General features: G+C 26.7%; 1 protein-coding gene across 2 annotated transcripts in view; it reads right to left on the reverse strand.

Moving 5' to 3' along the window:
- LOC135928921 (uncharacterized) overlaps positions 1–22,915 on the reverse strand; it is a 50,081-nt gene that overhangs the window by 17,654 nt on the left and 9,512 nt on the right. For both annotated transcript variants that reach the window (XM_065465373.1, XM_065465372.1), the window contains exon 2: positions 10,225–10,334. In XM_065465373.1, coding sequence (XP_065321445.1) covers positions 10,225–10,334 — 110 coding nt within the window. The remainder of the gene's footprint in view (positions 1–10,224; positions 10,335–22,915) is intronic.

The raw sequence follows: 22,915 nt of genomic DNA on the forward strand, positions 1-22,915 counted from the left end.
CTTAAATATATTTATGAAATAAAAAAAGAAGCAAAGAAAGAAAGATAAAAAACAAAATTTAATTTAATTTTTAAATAAAATTTTCTCTATTCTCTCTTTTCGATTTCTCGCTCCTCATCCATCTAATCCTAATCCATGATTTAAATATAAAATATTTTTTTTTTAAATAAAATAAATAAGATATGTGTGAATTTAAACCTATTTATATAAATATAAAATTATTAACAAAAAATATTTGAAAAATTAAAATTATATATAATACTAAAAAACTATAGAAAAATTGATAACACAATTAAGAGAAGAAAAATAAACCAGCATAATTGTTATAATAAAAATTTTTATATTTTTTTATAAAAAAATAAACAATAATGGTATATTTATTGTATTATATAAAATATATAGGGATTGGATTAATATAAATTAGATAATATTTAATAATAAAAAAATACCTTCAATTCTATTCCCAACAACACCATGAACAAAAAGGGAAGATAATAAAAAAATATGGAATTTTTTTTTAATCGCACTGAATTTTAAAAATAAAATAATTTAAGGCATTTTAATTGTATATAAAATAAGTGATGTTAAAATGTATCAAAGAAAACGTCAATACGGGTTAAGTGAAGTGTCAAGCGTCATCTGTTTGTCTGGCCGTTTCTTTCGTTTTCACTTTACATTCAATTCTTATTATACAATATATCAATATCCGGGCTGGGCCTAATAAATATATTCCGGCATGTGTAAAAAGCTTTGCTCTATAATTTTTTCTTTAGAAAAACTTTGCCTAGAACCTTTGAACTTAACTACAATTCATATTCATTTTTTTTCCATAGATTTTATTTTTAAACAAATAATAAATCATATATCACCCAAAAAAAGTTAAGAGCCAAATTGTCGAGAAACTTGTAAGTTAAATATTCTAAACACCGGAGGGTTACTATTAGTTCTTCTAAGAGTAAACAGCTGTTTTAGTATTAAAAAAAATAAACTAAAGTTGAAATAACGAACTGAAGATTTCTAAAAATTATACATTTTTTTAAAAGAAATTATGTATTATTTTTTCTTTTAAATTTCATTTTACTCATCTCTAACCTAAGCTAATTTTAAAAAGCTAAAGTCCATTACGAACCTTCCTCGAAGCCTAGATCGGTCATGTGACTAGACTCGATCTGAATAAACCGGATACAAGGATCACCTAAACTAAGCCAGATCAGGCAATAAATTTAAATTTCTTCTTCTTCGATCTCTCAAAATAAAACCATTTTATATATCGGATTTAGGGAGGATAAAGGAGCGGTGTAATAGTTATCGGAAAAAAATATATAATTTCGAAAATCCGGGCCGAGTAATTCAAAAACCGGGTCGAGGCTTTGAAAATGGGAAAAAAGTGTGAAACCGGGTTATCTGTTCTATAGATATCTGGTATTAAAAAATAATAATTTAATGCATAATTTAGATTGGAAAACGTAATTTATTTTAAGTGTCCAAGGTTATTATTTATTACTATTATATATTTACTATATTAATTTTTATAATAATTATTATTATTAAGAAAATTGTATAATAAAAAATATAAATTCAATTTTCTTTTTATGATTACATATATTCCTATATTCTCCTTGTAGTTTTTGTGAAATGTTTGCAATAATAAATTATTTTACAAACTTTTTCTTTTACTAATAATTTTCAATTTCTTTATTAAAATATAATTATGTAGTTTTTAGGTTAAAAAAAAATAATAAAATATACAAGTTATTTATAATTTAATTTGTCAATATAAAAAATCAAATTTTGCGGTTATATTATTATTTTCTTTTTAATACAATTTCAATTTTCCGTGAGGAAAAAAAAGGGAACGAGATAGCTCTAAGAATAGCGTCTAACACACGTGACACCGAACCAATCGCATTCTATAAATTTAATTTTATATACCTTTTATGTTCTAGTGGCCAATAAAAAACAAGGTTCCATGGAGGGGAGAGGTCATATCATGTATGAAACTTACTACGAGCATTCTATTTTTCCTCCAGGAAAACAAAAATAAACAATTTACCAAAATAAAAGGCATGGAATTTAAAACTTTCTTTTATTAAAAAAATGCGGGTTACTATTTATTAACCACAATAATTAAAAATTTTGATTCATAAAATATTTTTAAAAAATATTTTCCTAGAGAAATCAAAATGTGCTTATTATCAGTTAATAAATTTTTTTATAAAAAAAATTAAAAAGCTGTTCAAAAAAAAATGGCGTAGGAAGTTTTATGTTACATTCGTTTCTTGTATAAAAAAAAAGTAAAATGAATTATGGTGCTCAAATGAGGCGTTTACGTTTAGCGTTTTATTTCAAAAAAAAAAGTGCGACCGACCTAATTGAGCATTTTTAAACAAAAAAAACGTAAACTTAATCAATTTACGCGATTACCATTTGAAATGCATTGCTTGCGTTTTGCATAACGAAACGCAAAAGCTCAATTAGGTCGCACTGAACTTAAATATTTGTTGGGTCCAGAGTTTTAAAAGGCATTTTCTATCTCTTTCAGGAAATTCGGGATCGGTTAAGAAAAATTTTCACAAATGGGATGTTTAGAAAAGTGAGAAATGAGTGACAGTTATGGATGCCTAAAATCGGTAAAGGCCGATGGTATATGGTGAAAGATAGATATATGGAGGAGATTTCAATCATGATAGGAAGAAAAAAACTCGGCAATAAATAAAAAAGGTTGGATGGAGACTCCCTCAAGGGTACGGGTAAGCAGGGATGTGAACCCAGGCCCGAACCCTCGTATTTTGGCTGAACCCCCCGGACCCAAGTGGAGGGTCCAAGGGGTCAGGGTGTTATATTAATTTTTAAAAAAATAATATAAAATTTTTATAATTTTATTAATTTTTAAAAAATGATATAAAATTTTTATAATTTTATTAATTTTAAAAAATAATGTAAAATTTTTATAATTTTATTAATTTTTTTCGTGAAATCTCCCTAAAAAATAGTCATTTTAAAACTATAATTGATAAAGCAAGGGATGTTGTAAAATATTTAAGAACTCCCACAATTGTTAGAATATTAAAATCCATGAAAAGGCAAATGGCAATTTTGGATTGGACAACACGTTGGTCCTCTATATGTATGATGCTAGAGCGATTATTAAGTTTGAAAGATTTCTGTAATGATTTAATCATAGGAGCATGTGAAATCATTTTGTCAGATGATGATTGGAATCAAGTAAAAGAGCTTACTAGTATGTTGGTTCCTTTAAAAATAACAACATTAAGAGTGCAAGCAGAACAATTATGTTTATCGAATTTTTATGGAATATGGTTAAGATGTAGATTAAAGTTAGGGAGATTAACAAGTTCTTTTTCAAATGAAGTATTGGAAAATACGAAAATAAGAGAGCAACAATATTTACAAAATAGTGTGTATATGCTTCGATATATTTAGACCCGCGATATCAGGTTTTATTAAGTAGTGAGCAAAAACAAATGGCTATAGACCATCTTGAAGATTTATGGCATACCCAAAACTCGATTATTTACAATATATTGGAGATTACAACAATATCTACTGGTTTTAACGATAACAATGATAATGATAACGATATTGATGATCTGGAAATTTTACTATTAGATAGAGAAAAAAAATTAAATTATCATCTGATAGAAAGGAGCAAAAAATATCTATTGTATCTTTAATAGAAAAGTTCTCGGAAGTTAGAATAAATAGAGATGCAAACATTTTAAAATTCTGGGAGGAAAATTCTTCAATATATCCAGAATTATATACCTTGTCTAGAATCGTCATGGCTGTACCGGCGACACAAGTACAATAATTTATGTATTATAAAAATGACTATCTATTTTAGGTAAGCGTAGAACGTGGATTTTCATCGTTGAAATATATTTTGTCTAATTTACGTGGAAATCTGAAGGATAATATTTTAGAAGATATCATGATTGTGCGATTGAATAAAATATTCAAAATATAAATTATCTCATTTCGAATTATAAATGTGTATATATTGAAGTGTAATAAAAAATGAATGAAAAAAAGTCTTATTTTGAGTCATTATTTTTATGTTTCCTCTGAACCCGGACCCGAACCCGGACCCTTTTCTTTGTCGAAGGGTTCACATCCCTGCGGGTAAGACCAAGCCAAATTTGATACCGGGGCTGGGAGGACTCGTCGTGAATGACACAAATTTTGCTAATTTTGAGATATGCCTCTGTCCAATCCTTTATTCACAAATGAGTAATAGCAAACTTTTTAACGTTTAAGTCAATAGATTTAGGGGGGAGGGGAATACTTAGGTCGTATCCTGGTTTTTTGTGTTATGTTTAACCGGCATAGCTTCCTCTAAACGGACTAAAAAGAAAGAGATCTTTTAGATTTAAGTAAACGGTAAGGCGTTATTGGTGGAAATATATTAAGCAAGCCTGAAGACTTTGGTTGCTAAATGGCATAAAGGTTTGAACATATATTTCGCGAAATCTTGAGGTATTAGGCAAAATTTTTCTGGCTTAAATAATGAGAATCATTTCTAAAAATCGGCTCAAATCGAGCAGTTTAACAACAACTAGTTGCACATTTATGCAACAAACCAAAATAGGGTGTCCTAGTTAAAAAATCTGTTTAGCCTCCAAAGTAAAACGAATCAGGAAACGGTCTTAGAGCTTAAAGCGCTGAAGCAGAATACTTCGGCAGTAGCCGTAGTATTCTTAAAAAAATAAATATTGTTCAAAGAGTTTTAAATACGAAATCTATTTTCAAAATATTTTTAATATCGATTTCATTTTAAAAAAATATATGCTAGCGGCAATGCGTTTTTTTTTCCGGCTATGTGTTATTTTTTCAACTTTAAATCATTTTTCGAGCACGTTTTTTTTTAAATTTAAAAAAATTTGATTTTACCGGGATAGTATTCTATCTCATGCTTGGAATACCTAGAAAGGAAAGGAAAGGAAAGGAAAGGAAAGGAAAGGAAAGGAAAGGAAAGGAAAGGAAAGGAAAGGAAAGGAAAGGAAAGGAAAGGAAAGGAAAGGAAAGGAAAGGAAAGGAAAGGAAAGGAAAGGAAAGGAAAGGAAAGGAAAGGAAATGAAAGGAAAGGAAATCAGATTTTTAAATTTTAAAAATCGCGCTAAAAAAAAGATTTAAAGTTGAAAAAATAATAAGATATTTCCGGGAAAAAAACACATTTGCCGCCATCCAAATCTTTCAAATTCGATTGTGAAGTGAAATCCAATGATCTGAATTAATTATTAAAAATTAAAATAAAAAATAACATGAATAATTAATAGGATAATTAAACAAATAGTTTTTTTTTCTTACAAAAATATAAATAAAATTTTACAAGAATTAAACTATATTAGGATACACAAAATGAGTTTTTAAAAATAAAACAGCAATAACGCTTACAGGTTAATTAGTAAAGATTAAAAATGATTTTCAAAATTTACGATAGTTTTTAAAAGAGACAAAAAAAAAATTATGTTATAGTTTTTAATGAATATGGATACTGTCAAAAATTATTATTTTTTGTAAGGAATAAATTATAATTTATTTTTTTATAATAACTTATATATAAAAATAAAAATACACGCCTATAAATTAGAATAATTGGCATTTAGTGTTGTTAATAAACGGTTGCTAACTCAATATTTTATTTAGGAAAAATTATTATGCAAGCCTTAAGATTTTACTCATAGGCGGCACAAAGGTTTGTTGAACATCTATTAACGAAATCACGAGGCTTAGAGACAATATTTTTCTGGCTAAAATATTGAGTTAGCCGTTTAACAACACTAATTGGCACAAATAAGTCATTAACAAACAACATTTTTAAAGTTATGCGTTCCGCCAGTCCTATCGATTAACATAAAACAAAAAAAAACAAAAGAAATTTAAATAGATTAGACATCATGGAGGTATAAAAAAACAATGTTTACAGGTAATTAATTGATTAATTCATTAATTAATATATTTTATAACTTTTATTTCTCAAATTTAGGAGAGAGAGAAAAATATTTGTTTAGTCAAAATATTATCGAAATAAGTTTTTAAATTAAAACAATCGTCATTAGCATAAACAACATTTAAAAAATATTAAACATTCCATTCTTATCAATAATACTTCTTTTTTTTAAAAAAAAATGATTAAATTAGACTTAGTGGATTGTCTTATAAATTCAATAATAATAAATAAATGGTTCAATTAACGTCAAACTTTTCCTCCCTTATTTCTTTCTTTCTAACATGTGAAATTTGGAGGTAGCTAAGGTACTGGACAAGAAAAGGAGGTAATACAAAAGATGGTGTAATGGCAAAGAGGTTGATGATAGAGATATACAAGGAAGCAAAGCACAAAAATCGTAATGAGATAAACGTCAGGGGTTAGCTAAAAATGCGTGGCAAAAGCGTTGCCTAGAGCAGTAAAAAAAATGGAGAAGGGGATCAGACTTGTTTACCCGGATTAACTTAAAGAAACTGCCATTAAAAGTAATAAATAATGATGATCCAGTATAAATAAATATTATATTTTTTTTCAGTGCAATATTTCCTTATTAAGATTGTATGTACATACAAAAACAATTTATCAAGTAACTTGTTTTATAAACAGTTACTTTTAAAAATGTAACGAGTTACTTTTATAAAAAATATAACTGTAAATTAGTAATTGTAACAAGTTCCTTTTTAAGAATGTGAATTGTAACTATAGCACTTATTTTTCAAAATTAACTTCCTTTATTTAGGACATGTTAAAACTCATTAATTAAGTATTATAGAATCTGGGTGGAAATTTTTTTGATTTATATAAACCTAGTGTTGTTAAACGGCCCGATTTGGGTCGATTTTTAAAAAACCGTCGGATTAAGATCTTAATTAAAATAATACCATGTAAAACTGGAGATTTCGATCATAGATAGCAGAAGGGTTTCGACCTCTATATGCCAAATCTCTAGGCTTACTTAATATTATTTTGGTTAAAATCTTCCTCAATCCCCTTTAACAATCGACAACGGCTCATTTTGAGCCGATTTTTTAAAACGGCGAATTCAATATTTTATTAGGAAAAATATTATGCAAGCCTTAAAATTTTGCTCATATGTGGCAGAAAGGTATGAACATCTGTTAACGAAATCTCGAGACTTATACAATATTTTTCTGGCTAAAATATTGAGTTAGCCTTTTTTAAAAATCGGCTTAAATCGAGCCGTTTAACAACACTACAATAGGCCCAAATCGGGCGGTTGTAAAAATATATATTATTTTCCATCATTATTTTTTAATGTGACATCCAAAAGTAATGAGATTTCAAAGGCTTAAAAAAATAATTATTTAATAAATTTGAATTTTTTAAGGGTATATATCATAATTTTATCATTTAAAATAGAACAAAAAATGACAAAATATATATAAATGCCTGCCTCTTTAAAAAAAATATGATATTTGATTTTTATTATCCCATTCCATTGATAAAAAAAAACAACTATCTTACAACAAAAAAAATAGGTACAAAAAATATATATATTTAAAAAGGTGAAGAAATTAAAGTGAAAATATTTTATAAACTAGAATGTTAAATAATTGTCTAATAAAAAAAAATATATAAATTCTTAAGATAATTTAATTTACACCTCGAAGCCAAAGTTGGGGATAATAAAAAAAATGATAAAATATCGTAATTCATATAATCTTTTTTTTGGTGTGTTATCAGCATCTGATTCATTCATTCATTATTTATTTATTATTTGTTAAAAAAAAAGTATCGTTTTTATAACTAGCGAAAAAAAACTGAACTTTTTATATTGAAATGTTACATCAACCAAATTCTTAAAAACTTATAATTAATTGGCTCTGAAAAAAAATGGCAATGAGTGACAACGTTTGTTAGGGGGTGGCATGTCGAATGTTTTTATTTAAAAAAAAACAGAAAACATTTATAACGTTTTGTATTTGCCACGGTCAATGTTGTCGCGAGGAATGATGAGCGAAAATATGTATTGAGTAATTATTAAAGAGATACGTCAGTCAAAATGTGTAAAAGTTTGACGGCATTCTTTGGGAAGCTGAAATGCATTTATAGATCAAATATCATGCCCGCGAGTCTCAGAATAAACAGATTTATTAAAATCAAAACTAGAAATAACTACCGGATATAAGATAATAAGATCCGGTCGATTTTTATAAAAAAAATAACCAATCAACGGGTATAAAATTCAAAATATTTCGCACTTGTAATATATTATAGGAAATAATTTTTGGCCAATCAAAATTGACTCCCGGTTTTGTAAAGAAAAATTGTAATATTATTTTGTTAAAAATATTGCTTTTAGTTACATATCTTATCTTCTAATCTAAAGTATAGGTCAATAAAAATTTTTATACTTTGAAACAATTTTGCAATTTTTTATTAATTTCAAATCATAAGAGAGCTATAAAAAATTTTTATAAGCATCCCTGGGGTTTAGCTAGATACTCTATTTGAATAAATAAGAGTAGGCAATATGGATAGTAGATCTTTTAAAATCAAGCAGCCTACTCATCTTCCAATTAATGAATAGGAGATATTTGCTTTTAACAAAAAAAATACTTTCTGTATCAATTTTTTTTATACCTTAGCAAGTTATCTGAGGGATATAAATATAATAAAAAATTTAAGCATATTTTTATCATAAAATTTGATTTCCTCAGGCACCTAATACAAGATTTATTTTAAATCAGATTGTGAAAAAATCTTCAAAATAATTATGGGCAAAATTTTTTTTTAATTTTTTGAAATTCAACTTGAAAGATTTTTAATGCAAAAAAATTACAAAATATTTACTTATAAATGATTATTTTAAAAAAAAAGATTTTTGGCAATTTTAGGTAAAATTTGATCAAAATTTTTTAAAGAATATTTTTCAAACTCCTTTTAAATTATATCCTTGACTATATCGGAATTAAATTATTATATTCAATTTACAAAATACTTCTTGTCGATAAAAACTAATAGAAAGGCTTTTTGAATATTGACCATGGATTAATCTAATAGATTTTTGGGAGTGGATAGAGGAGATAAGGGGGGTTAGGGCATAATATCTCATATATTAATTAAAATCCAATTTAAAAGTTAAAATATAGTTTAAAAATTTTTGGAGAAATATGCAACTGAATAGTTTACATTTTGAAAATGGTATATTCAATTTTTTTAAAAATTATAATATACATATTATGAGCAGAAGTCTTTTTATAAATATAATTTATAATTTCATATTTCTTTCACTTCAAATTAGTCTACCACTCCACCCCATTGGAAGCTCAGGTAAAAAATGCAGAAGGCCCTTCCTCATTTTTTTATTGTTACCCAGAAGAAAGTAAATTATGTTAACAATAGTGGCTCTAAGACACTCGTCCTATTTGAAAATGTATTTACTATCTAAAAATTAATATTTGCTTATGAATTATAATTAACAATTGTATTTCCAATTCTCCATAAAATTAAGAAGAAATGTTATGGTATATCAAGGGTAGTATCAGTTTCTACATTATAAATACAGCAATTTATACTAATGAATTTTACTAACTTATATTATACTTCTTAAATAAACCTAGTATTTAATCTTAGATCTGCTATTTAATTTAATTAATAGTAAATATTGCAATTGCCCTGGTTTCACAGATTTTTACAAATTTGGATGTATTTATATTTATGATTTCTTTCAAAATATTACTATTATGCAAAGGTTGGTAGATAAAATAGGATTATACAGTTTTTTAAGAAAAATGATTTTTTATAATATTTTATGGTATTAAAATTTATGATAATATATTTCATTTTGCTATTATATCAAATCTAATTTAAATTAAGAAATTAATATAATATCAAAAATATAAGAATTTTAATAAATATTAATTAAAGTATTCAACAATTATTGTAAATTTTTAAATTATACTACAGAGATAAACAGAATTTATTACACATTATGTTATTAAAAACATGCGTTTAAAGTAATTTTAAATAACAATTTATATAAAAATGTAAAATAATTAAGATGAATTTAAATACCTTAGCAGGTAAGAATTGTAAATGTATACAGGTGGTATATTTTATCCCTCTAGGAAAACAATAATCTTAATTAATAACTTGAATTGTAATATAATTTCCAAATCTTTTAAATAAATAATAAACTTAGTTTAAAAATCTAAAATTTTTTAATAATATTTAAAATTTATTTTAAATACTTTGTGTATATAAGCGATTGCTTCATCGTGAGAATAGTTTTCCAATGATCTGCCATTTATCTCAAGCACTTCATCACCTATTTCTAGATTATTCTTCTCAGCAGGAGAACCTATAAAATTAATAAGAAATAATTCATTTATAATTCTATATTTTATTAAAATTTTAATATAATTTATTTATATCCGGTTTATTTTATTATTATGACAAAAATTTTTACTTATCTGATATTTTAATTTTAATGTGCAGATCATTATTATAGAAATTAAGATATAAATTTTTTATTTAGATTTATAAAATATCTAAAAACGGTTTTACAATCACAACAATGTATGTTCCCAAGAGAAATCAAGACAGTGTTGAATAAAAAATACAAATTATTATTAAAAATATTCATAAATTTTTAGATACTAATAAAATATAGCTTAAATTGAACAATTTATATTTCAAATATGACATGACATATTTATATTTTATTTCAACAATTTACAAACCTTAATATATCACTTTTCAGATTTATTTTCAATAAATTAGAAATATTCCTTTATAAAACTTTCTCTATATTCACTAATTTTCCCATGTGTCCATCTTTTTATCGTCGAATCGTATATTTTTGTATATTGATTCACAATTGCAACGTATATTATATATTATTCTCAAATACCTTTTAAATATGTTCATAATTATTTTCCCATGGATTTTGAAGTAATTTTTTATATATCAAATAATTAGATGATATTAGAAAAAAATTATAGGAATAGAAGCTAAATCTGCATAGGAAAGAGTCAACACGTCCACAGAATTGTATTGATAATCATTATTATATTATCAATATAATTTTTGGAAGTTTAAATATAATGCAAATAAAGGAATAAAATAAATATTTTGAGTTAGAGGGAGATATATTCCTAATTTCATATGATCTAAATTTTTCATCTGACTTCGGTTAGGCTCAGGCTAAAAAAAACAATTTATCAGGTCTCGTTAAACATTTTTTTTGCTGTTGCCAATATTGCTGGCTGAAAAATGGCTAAAACGCCTCATAAAAAAAGAGGTATTCAAGCTAAGAGGAGTTTGGAAGTAAAACTAAATTTCATAAAATTTGGCCCTGAAATTTTAAAACAATTTTTATCTTATAGATTTTTTCATATAATTAAAGAATACGCGAAATTGTATGATTAACTGGGTTGGAGTGGTTTAAAATATTATCAAGGGCGGTTTCCGAATTATTCTAAATTACAAAAGTTTAACCAAATCTTGTCGTCGGATCAATGATGTCCATGAGGCATTATTTTTAAATAGTTTTAAAAAGTTTTGCAAAAACGGAGGAAAAAAATTTCGTCCCTTAGGATTTCGGCGTTTTATTTAACATATATAAATACAAATATAATGTATGTTTTTCATTTATTTTTAATAGAATTTTTTTAAAATACCAACTACATATTTTAACTAAGTTTTAATTTATTTTAGGCAACAAGAGAAAGTTGCAATAATCATTTTCTTTTTCCCTTTGTTGTTTGGCTTGGTGGTTATTAAACTGATACGAAAAATATTTTAAAAATGTGCCGAGTCCTACTTATTCTGACCCACTACTGATAATTTGATTGACATCCAAACAAAAAAAATTAATATTTTATAACAGATAGAAATGTCAAAGAATACACTTGCAAAGATTTTCTTATGAAATACTATCAAACTTTACACCACTTTTATTTCAATCCCTGAAGCGAAACTTTTAACATATTTTAGTTTGTACTCAATGCCATGTCCGGTAAGTATTTTATCACGTGTGTTAATAAAAAATGCATTGCTATAATAGTGGATTTTTGTATTTCATAAATATTTTAGGCTAGTCACATCTTACAGAAATGTGTGAGCCCTTTTCCCAAGTATGATTTGATGCAATATGACTGTTTACAAAGTTTTATATGAAGGAATGCATTGAATGAGGCATTAAAATAAATTAGAGATGAAAAAAAGAACAAACCAATTATTTTATAAAATATTAAACGTGTTTAATATTATAATTTAACTTTTACGACTAAATTTGGGAAAGTCTGATCAGAAAGAAGCCTATTTGACGAATGCCAATTCAAAGAAGGAATATGAAAGAAATAGATAGTGCATTATTTATATTCAAATAATTTTAACGAATCAAATAATTTACGATTCAAACGAATATAAAAAATTTACTGTTTTATTCGAATAATTATTTTTTTAAAATAAAATAGCATAACTCTAATGAAAATATATTGGACAGATATTTTTAAAAAAATATTTATTGCAATATTTGTGATATTTATTTTAAAATATTTATCTATAAAAATGAGCTATGTTAGTCCTCTATAGACACCAGAATTTAGCTGATTCCAAAAAAAATCTGATATGGACTATTATTTTTGAATATTATTTTCTTTACCAAATGTGCTTTTCCTACAAATGTAATAAGTATATACAATTTAATAGTGATGATGCTGAAGTATATATCTTTTATTGATGGATATGATCATTTATAAAATATTTAAATCTTTTGAATTTACAATTTTGAATGATATATTCTCTACTATTTATGAATAGTATAGAGGTCTGTAATGGGTGGGTTTTTACTACGCCCGTCCGCCCACATTGGTCCGTCCATTGTTAAAAATTTTAAACATTGGGCGGGTTAAAAAAATTGGATGGTTGGGGGGGGGGAGGACATTTAGAAAAATACCTTACTTCTCAGTAAAAAAATCCTATTTTAAACTGGTCTCCATCCCCTCTTAAATTCATTAACGATATGGCAATAACTATCGACCTACTTGGATTTCAATGACGATCTTACGTCATTCATCCCCCACACCCATTCCTGTGGGAATTATAATATAATATGTTGATATATGGATCTAAAATTAATTTTTAAAATATAAGTAATAACCACTAAGAATGATCCAAAAATTTATTCATCTTTTTTATATGAATGCTGGACCATATATCTAGAAAATAATAATTAAATTAAGTGACTAATTTCTAAGCGTTTGATATATTAATCTGAGCTATTTATTTTTTAATCTGAGCAATTCCGCGCGAGCCAGTTTCTTATCTAAGGCAATAAATAGGAGCACTTAATTATATTATTATTGAGCATATACAAAATATACCTAATTTAATAACCATATAAATAATTATAAAATGGCTGCCTATCGTTTATCGACCAATCAAATATGAGATAACAATATTTAAAACTGTTAGGATATCAAAAGGTTTAGACCGGTTTACAAAGCTTTACATATAAAAGAAGTGAAACAGATGTACATGCTCTTTAAGTTTTAGTTCAACGTGATTGTTATTTTTCCCTCTTTTTCTTTTGTTCACAATTTGTTTTTATTTCTGAAAATTTTAATAAAAAAAATTGTGAAATGACATTTACATATCTTCTAGTGAATGCAACAACAAAGTCATAAAAGCTATTTTTCTGCGAAATAATTGAATTGTGTGAAATTTAAATTTAAAAATTTGGTAAAATTAACTTATAATGAAAATAAAAAATTAAGCATATCACTAAACCAATTACTAGTGGTGAATTGAATATATCAAATGAAACGAATAATATTAATCAAGTATTCTATCATATGACTGTCATGAATGAGGTGACAAGACGTATTTGATAATTTTTGAAAATACGTATTCGCGTGTATAATAATAATTTTAATATTTTGCTTTATTTTATTTTTAGATATAGGAATTAAATTTGGCAAGATCATTGTGAAATTGTATTTTAATTTTTGTTGATATTCTATTTTTAAATAATAATTAAATTTTGCAGGATCATTATGAAATTGTATTTATGCGCTTACCTATAAAAGGGAAGCGAAATATTGTAAAAATTAATTGATATTTTTTTTTGATTATAAAATTGTAAAAAAAAATTAGAAAATAAAATTTTGTCTCCATTTTTAGTTATTTTCATTTTGCTGATCGAGTAATAAGCGGTCACAACAGCAATAGTTGGTGAATTGGTGTATATATATATATTGATTGATTTGTATATGACATTTATAACATTAATAATATATATAATATATCTTATTTATAACAATCACAAAAATATTAATAACTCGATAAATCTATTAATAAAGCAAAAGTACTGATAATATTTGATATACTCTAATAATGGATGGTTTATATAAACATATTAGAAAATTAAATCAAAAAACAATTAAAATAAGAAAATAAAATTGTACAATATTTAATTCGATAGATAGCGCTTATTGTTATTTGATATTTTTTTTGTATTAAATTAATGTTGCTAAACGGCTCGAGGTGGGCCTATTTTTCAAAAATGGCTAACTAAATATTTCATCTAGAAAAATATCAGGCAAGCCTGAAGATTTTGTTTATAGATGGCACGACTGATATTTTCTAATTTATAAACAGTAAAGGTCTGTTATGGGGAGATTTTTAACTAAGCCCCCTAGCCTACGTCGGTTGGTTCATTGTTAAAAAACTAGGATGGTCGGGCGGGGAGAAGGGTTTTAAATGGACTTCCCATTAAGGAAATAGTTTTAATCACCCTGAATATTTTTACCCTCATCCTTACCAAATTAAAATCAGCAAAATAAAATCAGATTTTAAACTAGTTCCAACCCCTCTTCATTTCAATAACGATAAGGAAATAACTATTTACCCAATTAGATTTCAATGACGATCTCGCTTCCAACCCCCAATCCCATGGTGGAATTATAATATAATATCTTGACATGGATCTTAAATTAAACTAATATAATTTTGAAAATATGATTTAAAAGTAATAACAACTAAGAATGATCCAAAAATTGATTCATACTTTTTATACGAGTGCTGGACCATATATCAAGAAAATAGTAATTAAATTTGCGAAAAGAAAAAAAAATTATGGATTTTTGAGTTTAAATATTTATTTTAAAATAAAAATATTTTCAGGGGGAGTTATAAATTTAAAAAATGTTTAATTCTATCCTTATTCCATCTATCATATTTATAAAAACAAATGATTTAATTTCTTTTAAATGGGCCTTGTTAAGCAGTAATATTGGCTTAGGAAGCAGTTTCATCTAAGGCAATAAATAGGAGCCTTTATTATATTATTATTGCGCATATTCAAAATACACCTAATTTATATAAACCATAAAAATATTTATAAAATGGCTGCCTATAAGTTTATCAACCAATCAAATATGAGATAACAATATTTAAAATAGTTCGGAGACTATCAAAAGGTTTAGACCGGTTAATGTTTACTGAGAGTTTGTAGTATCAAGATCTGTCTTATTTTAATTATTTGCGTGAATTAAAATTTTAAAAAAAATTTTGATAGAATATACCAAAACATTGAAATACAAAGAATATTCATCTGTGAATAAAAAATTGTTTGAATTTAAATTAAAAAATTTTGTAAAAATAACTTAAACCAAAAATGAAAATTAAGCACACCGCAAAGATTTAATCAATCGATAAATCTATTAATAAAGTATTCTAATTATATTTCAATTACTCTAATAAATAATTGCTGTTTTATTTAAACTTATTGGAAATTAAATTAAAAACAATTAAATATAAGAAAATAAAATTGTATAATATTTAATGCGATAGATAGCGCTTATTGTTATTTGATATTATTTTATATTAAATTAAGTGTGGTTAAAAACGGCTCTATTTGGGCCTATTTTATATAACGGCTATAACTAAATATTTTATCCAGGAAAATATAAGGCAAGCCTGTAAATGACACACAAAGTTTTTTGTTGCAATTTATTGCCAATGATAATAATCAATAATATATATATATATATATATATATGTTAATCCCAATGACAATAATGTTGCAATTACATTTTTGCGAACGTTATATAAAGATATATATAAAAAAATTAATTATTGTTGATTGACGTCTCTGAACACTCCACCGTCAATCACAACAGTTTTAACATCTATTAGCGAAATTTGTAGGCTTAGGCAATATTTTTATTGGCTAAAATATTGAGTTACACGTTTTTAAAAATTGGTTCATATCAAATAAATAAATAAATTTAAAAACGTTAGACGTTTGGTATCGCATTCCTACCAAAACAAATCTCGAATTCATAGTGGCGCCATTGCGATCGCGATTTAACAGCTGACAGTTTTTTTTAAATCTGTTTATGAGATAAATTTTTCTTTATTATAAAATGATTATTTCTTAGATTATTATTATTCTGAATTGATATTAAAGATAAAATTGAATCTCATAAACAGATTTTTAAAAATCGATCAGCTGTTAAATCGCAGTGGTGCCATTATAAATTCAAGGAAAAGGGGGTGAAAAAATATTTTAAAAAAATTAAGGGGGAGGTGCTAATTTTAACGTTTGCCCCTTTCTTTCGAGTTTAATATTTGATGTCGTGGCGAAAATTAATTTTTAGGTGACCATTTAAACTAGTGTTGTTTAAACGGCTCGTTTTGAGCAGATTTTTAAAAAGGGGTTAACTCAATATTTCATCCAGAAAAATATTCGGCAAGCCTGAAGATTTTGTTCGCAGAAGGAACAAGGGTCTAGACATACACTATCGAAATATCGAGGCTGCTTAGACAATATTTTACCGGGTAAAATATTGAGTTACCGGTTTTTAAAAACCGGTTCAAAACGAGCCGTTTAACCTTGAATTCATAGTGGCGCGATTGCGATGGCGATTTAACAGCTGATTGATTTTTAAAATCTGTTTATGAGATCAATTTTTATTTGTTAATATTAATTTTATCTTTAATTCATATTTTAATAATAATCTAAGAAATATTGATTTTAATAAAGAATAATTGATCTCATAAACAGATTTTAAAAAATCAATCAGCTGTTAAATTGCGATCGCAATCGCTCCACTATGAATTCAAGGTAACAACACCAATTTAAACGGTGAATTAAAAATGAATTGGCTCTTATAAATAAAACCGAAATTCTTAATTTCGAATTTTTTAATATTATTCCCCTTTAAATAAAATCAATATTATTATTTCTTCTTTTTTTTCAAATTAAACTTTTGGAAAAAAAAGGATTATAAAAACGGTAATAAAAAGTAAAAATATCCAAAAAAAAATAATTGTCACATGAAAGAAATTCAAATTTTAAAAAAATATTATCCAATAAGAATTCTCAGAAAATTTGCGCGACAGATCTCTAGAGAAAAGAGATCGTCATTTTTATAGGTTCCCGATCGAGAATGTCGAAAATGGATATCTTATAAATTCTAAAAAATCTGGAAAATGATATATGGTAGATGTACTTACACTTCAATTGATTTTAAAAAAAATTGCGAAATATATATATTTCTGAGATATTACTAATAAACATTCAATAAAAAATTTCCTGGCTTAGAATACTTACGAAAACTCCCCTTTTACCCATTTTTTTTTAGAAAAAAAACTCAATTGTATAAGTATTATCTACTAATATTATTTTCTCTAGTTTTCTTTTCTAAAATATATCCTGAATTTATTGTCGATCTCATACCGTCTAAATGAAGCGTTAAATAATTATTTAATACTTTTTTAAAATGATGAATTAAAGGAGAACGAAAATTAATCCCACCGGATTTACAAGATAAAATTGTTTCGAGCCAGACAGGTTTATAAAAAATAGTATAGATTCCCACTAAGGTATTCAATCTAAAGTTTTTCTGAATTCGCTAGAATTTGTCAAATCAATAAGAATTGGATTTAAAAAGTATCTTGAAGACGCTTAAGCGGATTTTTAAAAAAGTCTCGAGGAACTTCTAACGGAGTGATATCCTCTTTTTTTAAAAAATTATTTTGGGTGGAAGGGGAGAGAGAATAGAACAGGAAAAGAATGAGTGAGAAAATCTAATATGTGGATATGTTAAGGAGGCCTTGGGAACTGAAATAAAACAAAGACATTAATATATTAAAGATATGGAGTGGGAAGCCATCGTCCTTATGAGAGGGGGTGGTGATCGGAGTAGGGGTATGAGAGGGGGTGGTGATCGGAATAGGGGTCATTTGCTTTCGATTTCTTTGAAGGGGTTGTAATGGGGTAGTCATCCAAAGGGGTAAAATGAATCAAAACACTATTTGTAGATTAAAAACTAAAATTAAGACTGTGCTGATCCGCAAACTTTTCACCTACCCGATCCTAAATTTTCCAACATTACTATAAAACCGATCCGATAACCGATATTTAAATTGATTTTAGTTACCATCTATCTATCAATCAAATGTCACTAAAAGAAAATCATTATTTTATTATTTATTTTTAACAAAAAAAAAGAAGAACTTTCTAGAAATGATTATGCATGACCGGCTCGAGATTGGAGTTGAACTAACTCGAATCTTTCCGCGCAAAGCTTCTAATAGCTATTGAGTCATTGTTTATTAATATTCATCCTAACCCTTACTTCGTTCTCATAGGTTGTTACCGAAAAATTGCTAGCTTCGCCGTTCAATGAAATTTGTAAAGGGTAAAGTCACCCAGAGCCCCCCCCTCCCTCTTACCATCTAGAGAAAATCTTGGATGTGCATAGTCTATGTATTATATCGTTAAATTTTATTTTAAAATGAATGTTTTTTTTAGATGGGCATACTGTGGTAGAAATGATATATTACCTTGAAAATATAAAAATACTTAAATATGTATATTTTTTTTTTGATGTATCGTTAAATATTTATGATATTTTATTCACCAAGAAATTCGAATATGAAATTAAATCAAATTTGTTGGAATATGTAATAAGGTCATTTTAAATGAATTAATTCTTCAAATTTTAACGGCTCTAACGTAATTCCTAAAATAATGGTTTTAAAAAACAAGGATCATTTTTTAAAAATCTTATATGAATTATTCATGTAAAAGACAATATTAATATAAATATGTTAATTCTTATTTTATTTTTTTTATCTTCTTCAAACTAATTTAAATCTATTAAAGAGTATAGAATAAATTTATTTTTTAACAAAAAAAAACTAATGAATATTCATATAGTTTTTCATCAAAACAAAAGCTATATATTAAAGATTTTTAAAATAAATATCTCCTTACTAATTTAAAGGCTAAAATTAGTGATTGACTAAAAAAAAAATCTTATCATATAAAAATAAAGTAAAAGATTTCTCTTTTGAAGAACAGAAATAGATATTCTACCTAAAAATGCTAAAATCTTTTATAAGTAAAATCTTATGTAATTCAAAAAAAAAATCTTTCAAGGTGAAATCGATAATTTCTTCTTTTTTTTAAATGAAATCTTCAAGATTAGTTTTAGTTCGGCATCCCTTCTCATTTTTTGCTGCTTTTACCTCCTCAAGATAAAGCAGTTCAATTTTAAAGTCTATCACACTTGGCGAGCAATTATGAGACCCATCCCTTCAGAAAGCATGGGATAATCCCCTAGTGTCTCACTCCGTTGATTTCCTCTTATCGAGTGATTCCTTAGAAAACAATGTTCCAAACAAGCTGTTCTGAATTCTAAATCGGGTTACGAGTGACTGTCTACTAGGTCTTCTTCTCACGAATGAAAAATTTCGTATAGGTATTTCGCTTCATCTCGGGTGAGATATATCGCTTCCTTTCAATTGTATTATTTATCCTTTATCATCTGATTCCAAAGGACACAATTCATTACATTGCCTATATTCCAAAGTCCACCTCCCACTGCATACAAACCTAAATAACTTAATCCCAAAATCTCTTAAGAGGGCCAATATCCCAAATACCCTAAAGCCCAATCATTTATGCTCAGGCAATAACAGAAGATCCTATGGTATCAGCTTAATACCTTGGCCCCTTGGTCTTCCAGTTGCTTGGTATACAGATGCTTCTATCACGATCCAACAGAAATGCCTCAGCAATTAGTCCGACAGAAATCTTGAAGATAAATTAATATTCAGACACCGCTAACGAAGTGTATGTCCCAGTTGTCCAATACTCTTGATGTTTTTGATGAGGAATTCCTTAAATAAACCACAATTAAGCCAAACAAGTGAGTATCGTAATGAAGCCATCTATTTCAAACAAACTTACTATGATGGCTATTCATCAAAGTATGCATCGCTTATTCATGGTTCCATATAGCAATGCAGGCAAGCCGGTCTAAACCCGCTAACCGTTGTTATTTACCTAGTTTAACTGTTAATAATTTTTTAAAATATCATATTTATGTGCTATATAATATATCTTTATAAATGAATATAAAAATAAGAAAGAAATCTGCTATTAACCACACAAATTTATAAATTTATTAAAAAAAAGATAATTTTAAGATTTTAAGAAAAAAATTCGCAAATTAGGGGATTTGCTGTGTTCTGGGGTAACTATCATAGTTTTCTCAGATCTCAATGAGAGCTTTCTTTCGTTTTTTTTCCTAAATTCATTTGTTTTTTTCGTACATTTTTTATAAAATATGTTTTTTAAAAATTTGTTATAAATAGTTTTAAATGTTTTTTATATTTTAATATATTTTTATATATGCTTATTATTTCTAATATATATATTATTATTTTTTTATAAAAAAAATAAACAAATGAAAAGATTTGTTAATAAGGTATAAATCATAATTATTCTCGTTATTTAAACTAGGGAAGGGGAGGGGGGGGGGTATCTGTCTGAAATTTGGTCATCTACAACTGCATACTATATTATTATAATATATCTTATAACAATTTATTTTTGATTTAATTGAAGATCGATATGGGAGGATAATGAACCGCAACTCTTTATCCAAAATAAGTGAAAATAAAGTTTGGGAAGTTTTAAAAATAAATCTACGCAAGAAGCACTAATCGGCATCGCATCGATTTCCATCTATGATGATTTCTATATCCAAAAAAATCTATATATCAATTTCTGACCGTTTTATGTGAAATCGAGAACGTGAAAAAGATAGAGAGTTAAAAATCATTCTTGAGTAAATATAATATATTAGATAGAAAAATGTATAATGCGCACTATACATTATTAGAAACCTCCTAGCACTCTAGTTCCCTCAACATATGTCCCTTTTTTTTATCTTACAGCTGCTCAAGTCTAGTGGTCAGATCTTTTAGCATTCACAACTTCTTTTAAAATTAAACTTTCCTTTCTATTCGGGTCCGTATCTTTAGGTTTTACTCTTTACTTTTTTTACCATAGGCTTAAATAGGGGGCGGGGCAGAGGAAGGGGGGGGGGCAATGGGAAATTTCCCCTTCCGAAAATATGTCTGTTCTTTTAAATATTAATTTCGAGCTAATAAAAAGTTTCCCTCTACACCCCCCCCCCCCCTCCCTTATCCGTTTTCTCCTCACCCCAAAGGTAGACATAAATAAAAATATAAAATAATAATTAAAGTTAATTATTTTTTATAATAAACGAATACTATTCAAAATTTTATATTTAAAAAAAGTGAAAATCCAAAAATTAACTTTATAAATAATACAGCCAAAGATCTATAATACGTAGACCTTAAAACCTCCAATAAAATTTATGGGAGAAAACCCACCAGTGTTCCCCTCATCTTAGCAAAACCCTGGCTATGCCTATACCTTTTACCAACTTCTATTCACTATCCAACTTATACATATTTAGCTCCTTTCGTTACACATGGCAAAACTTATCTATTCTCGATAAAGGTATATGTTGATTGAATCCTCATTTAACCGTCTTCATATACTCTCATGTTTATTTAAATCCTTCATTACATTTTGCCTAACTATAATGAATATGCACAAGTCCTTCCAGCTTTTTATCAAACAAGTTTCTATAAACACCTGTTTTTTCAACTAGCTAACATTCTACGTGATCTCCTAAAATATTTGTGATAGAATAAGAGCTTCTTTTCTAACTCCTCTCCTATCATTCACAATCATGTTTCTCATTAGGGTTGTCGCCAAATAATTTCGACTTTTCTAGTTCGCGTAGGCTATCGATACGATACTTTTTTAATTATACATCTACGCATGACGGCAGACAATTAAATTGGTATTTGCAGTCGACTATTTAACCCTCCTCCACCCCCCTATCCTTCTTTCAAACACCATTATATCATCTCCTTCGTATACATTTCATATCGTCGTACCCGTCTCCCGTGATATCTTTCGAATCCTTTAATCCCATTTTATCTAATATGATAAACCCAATCAGATAATATGACGATTAACAAGAAATAAATAACTTTTAAAGAAAAGTTGGTGATAACCTATTAACCATTATTCATTAACTTTTACAACAGCTGGCCTTCGAAATTTTTCAGGGATAAGAAGGTGTCAAAAGTCTGGTGACCAGATTAATACAATTTGATGGACCTTTTACTGGCACTATGCCTTAATCAATATCATTCTAAGTTGTTATTGATCCATAACGATTCCTTTGCCGTTCTGGTATCTAGACTTAACTACCTAAACCTAATATTACTAAAATCCAAGTTCTCTTGCGTTGTCTAGATAAATCTATATTTTGTTTATGATCATTGAATGTTACTGGTGGTCGAATTCCATTAGTCATGACTAACCAGGTCTTACGACCCAATCAAATTTAAAATCAAACTCTCAGAAATTTCATTCGTTAATTTATTTTAAAAAAAGGCGATCTTAAGGGAATTAAACCAATCACAAATCTGCTTATATTATTAAACGATAAAATATTAGGTAGGAATTTATATGTTAGATTATAATTGGATTTGGAAAAATAATAATTATTAGAACTAAAAAAAACTGAATAA

The sequence above is a fragment of the Gordionus sp. m RMFG-2023 genome, chromosome 4 (genome assembly GCF_954871325.1).
Source record: "Gordionus sp. m RMFG-2023 chromosome 4, tfGorSpeb1-WG-v2, whole genome shotgun sequence".
Classification (NCBI taxonomy): Eukaryota; Metazoa; Nematomorpha; class Gordioida; order Chordodea; family Parachordodidae; genus Gordionus; species Gordionus sp. m RMFG-2023.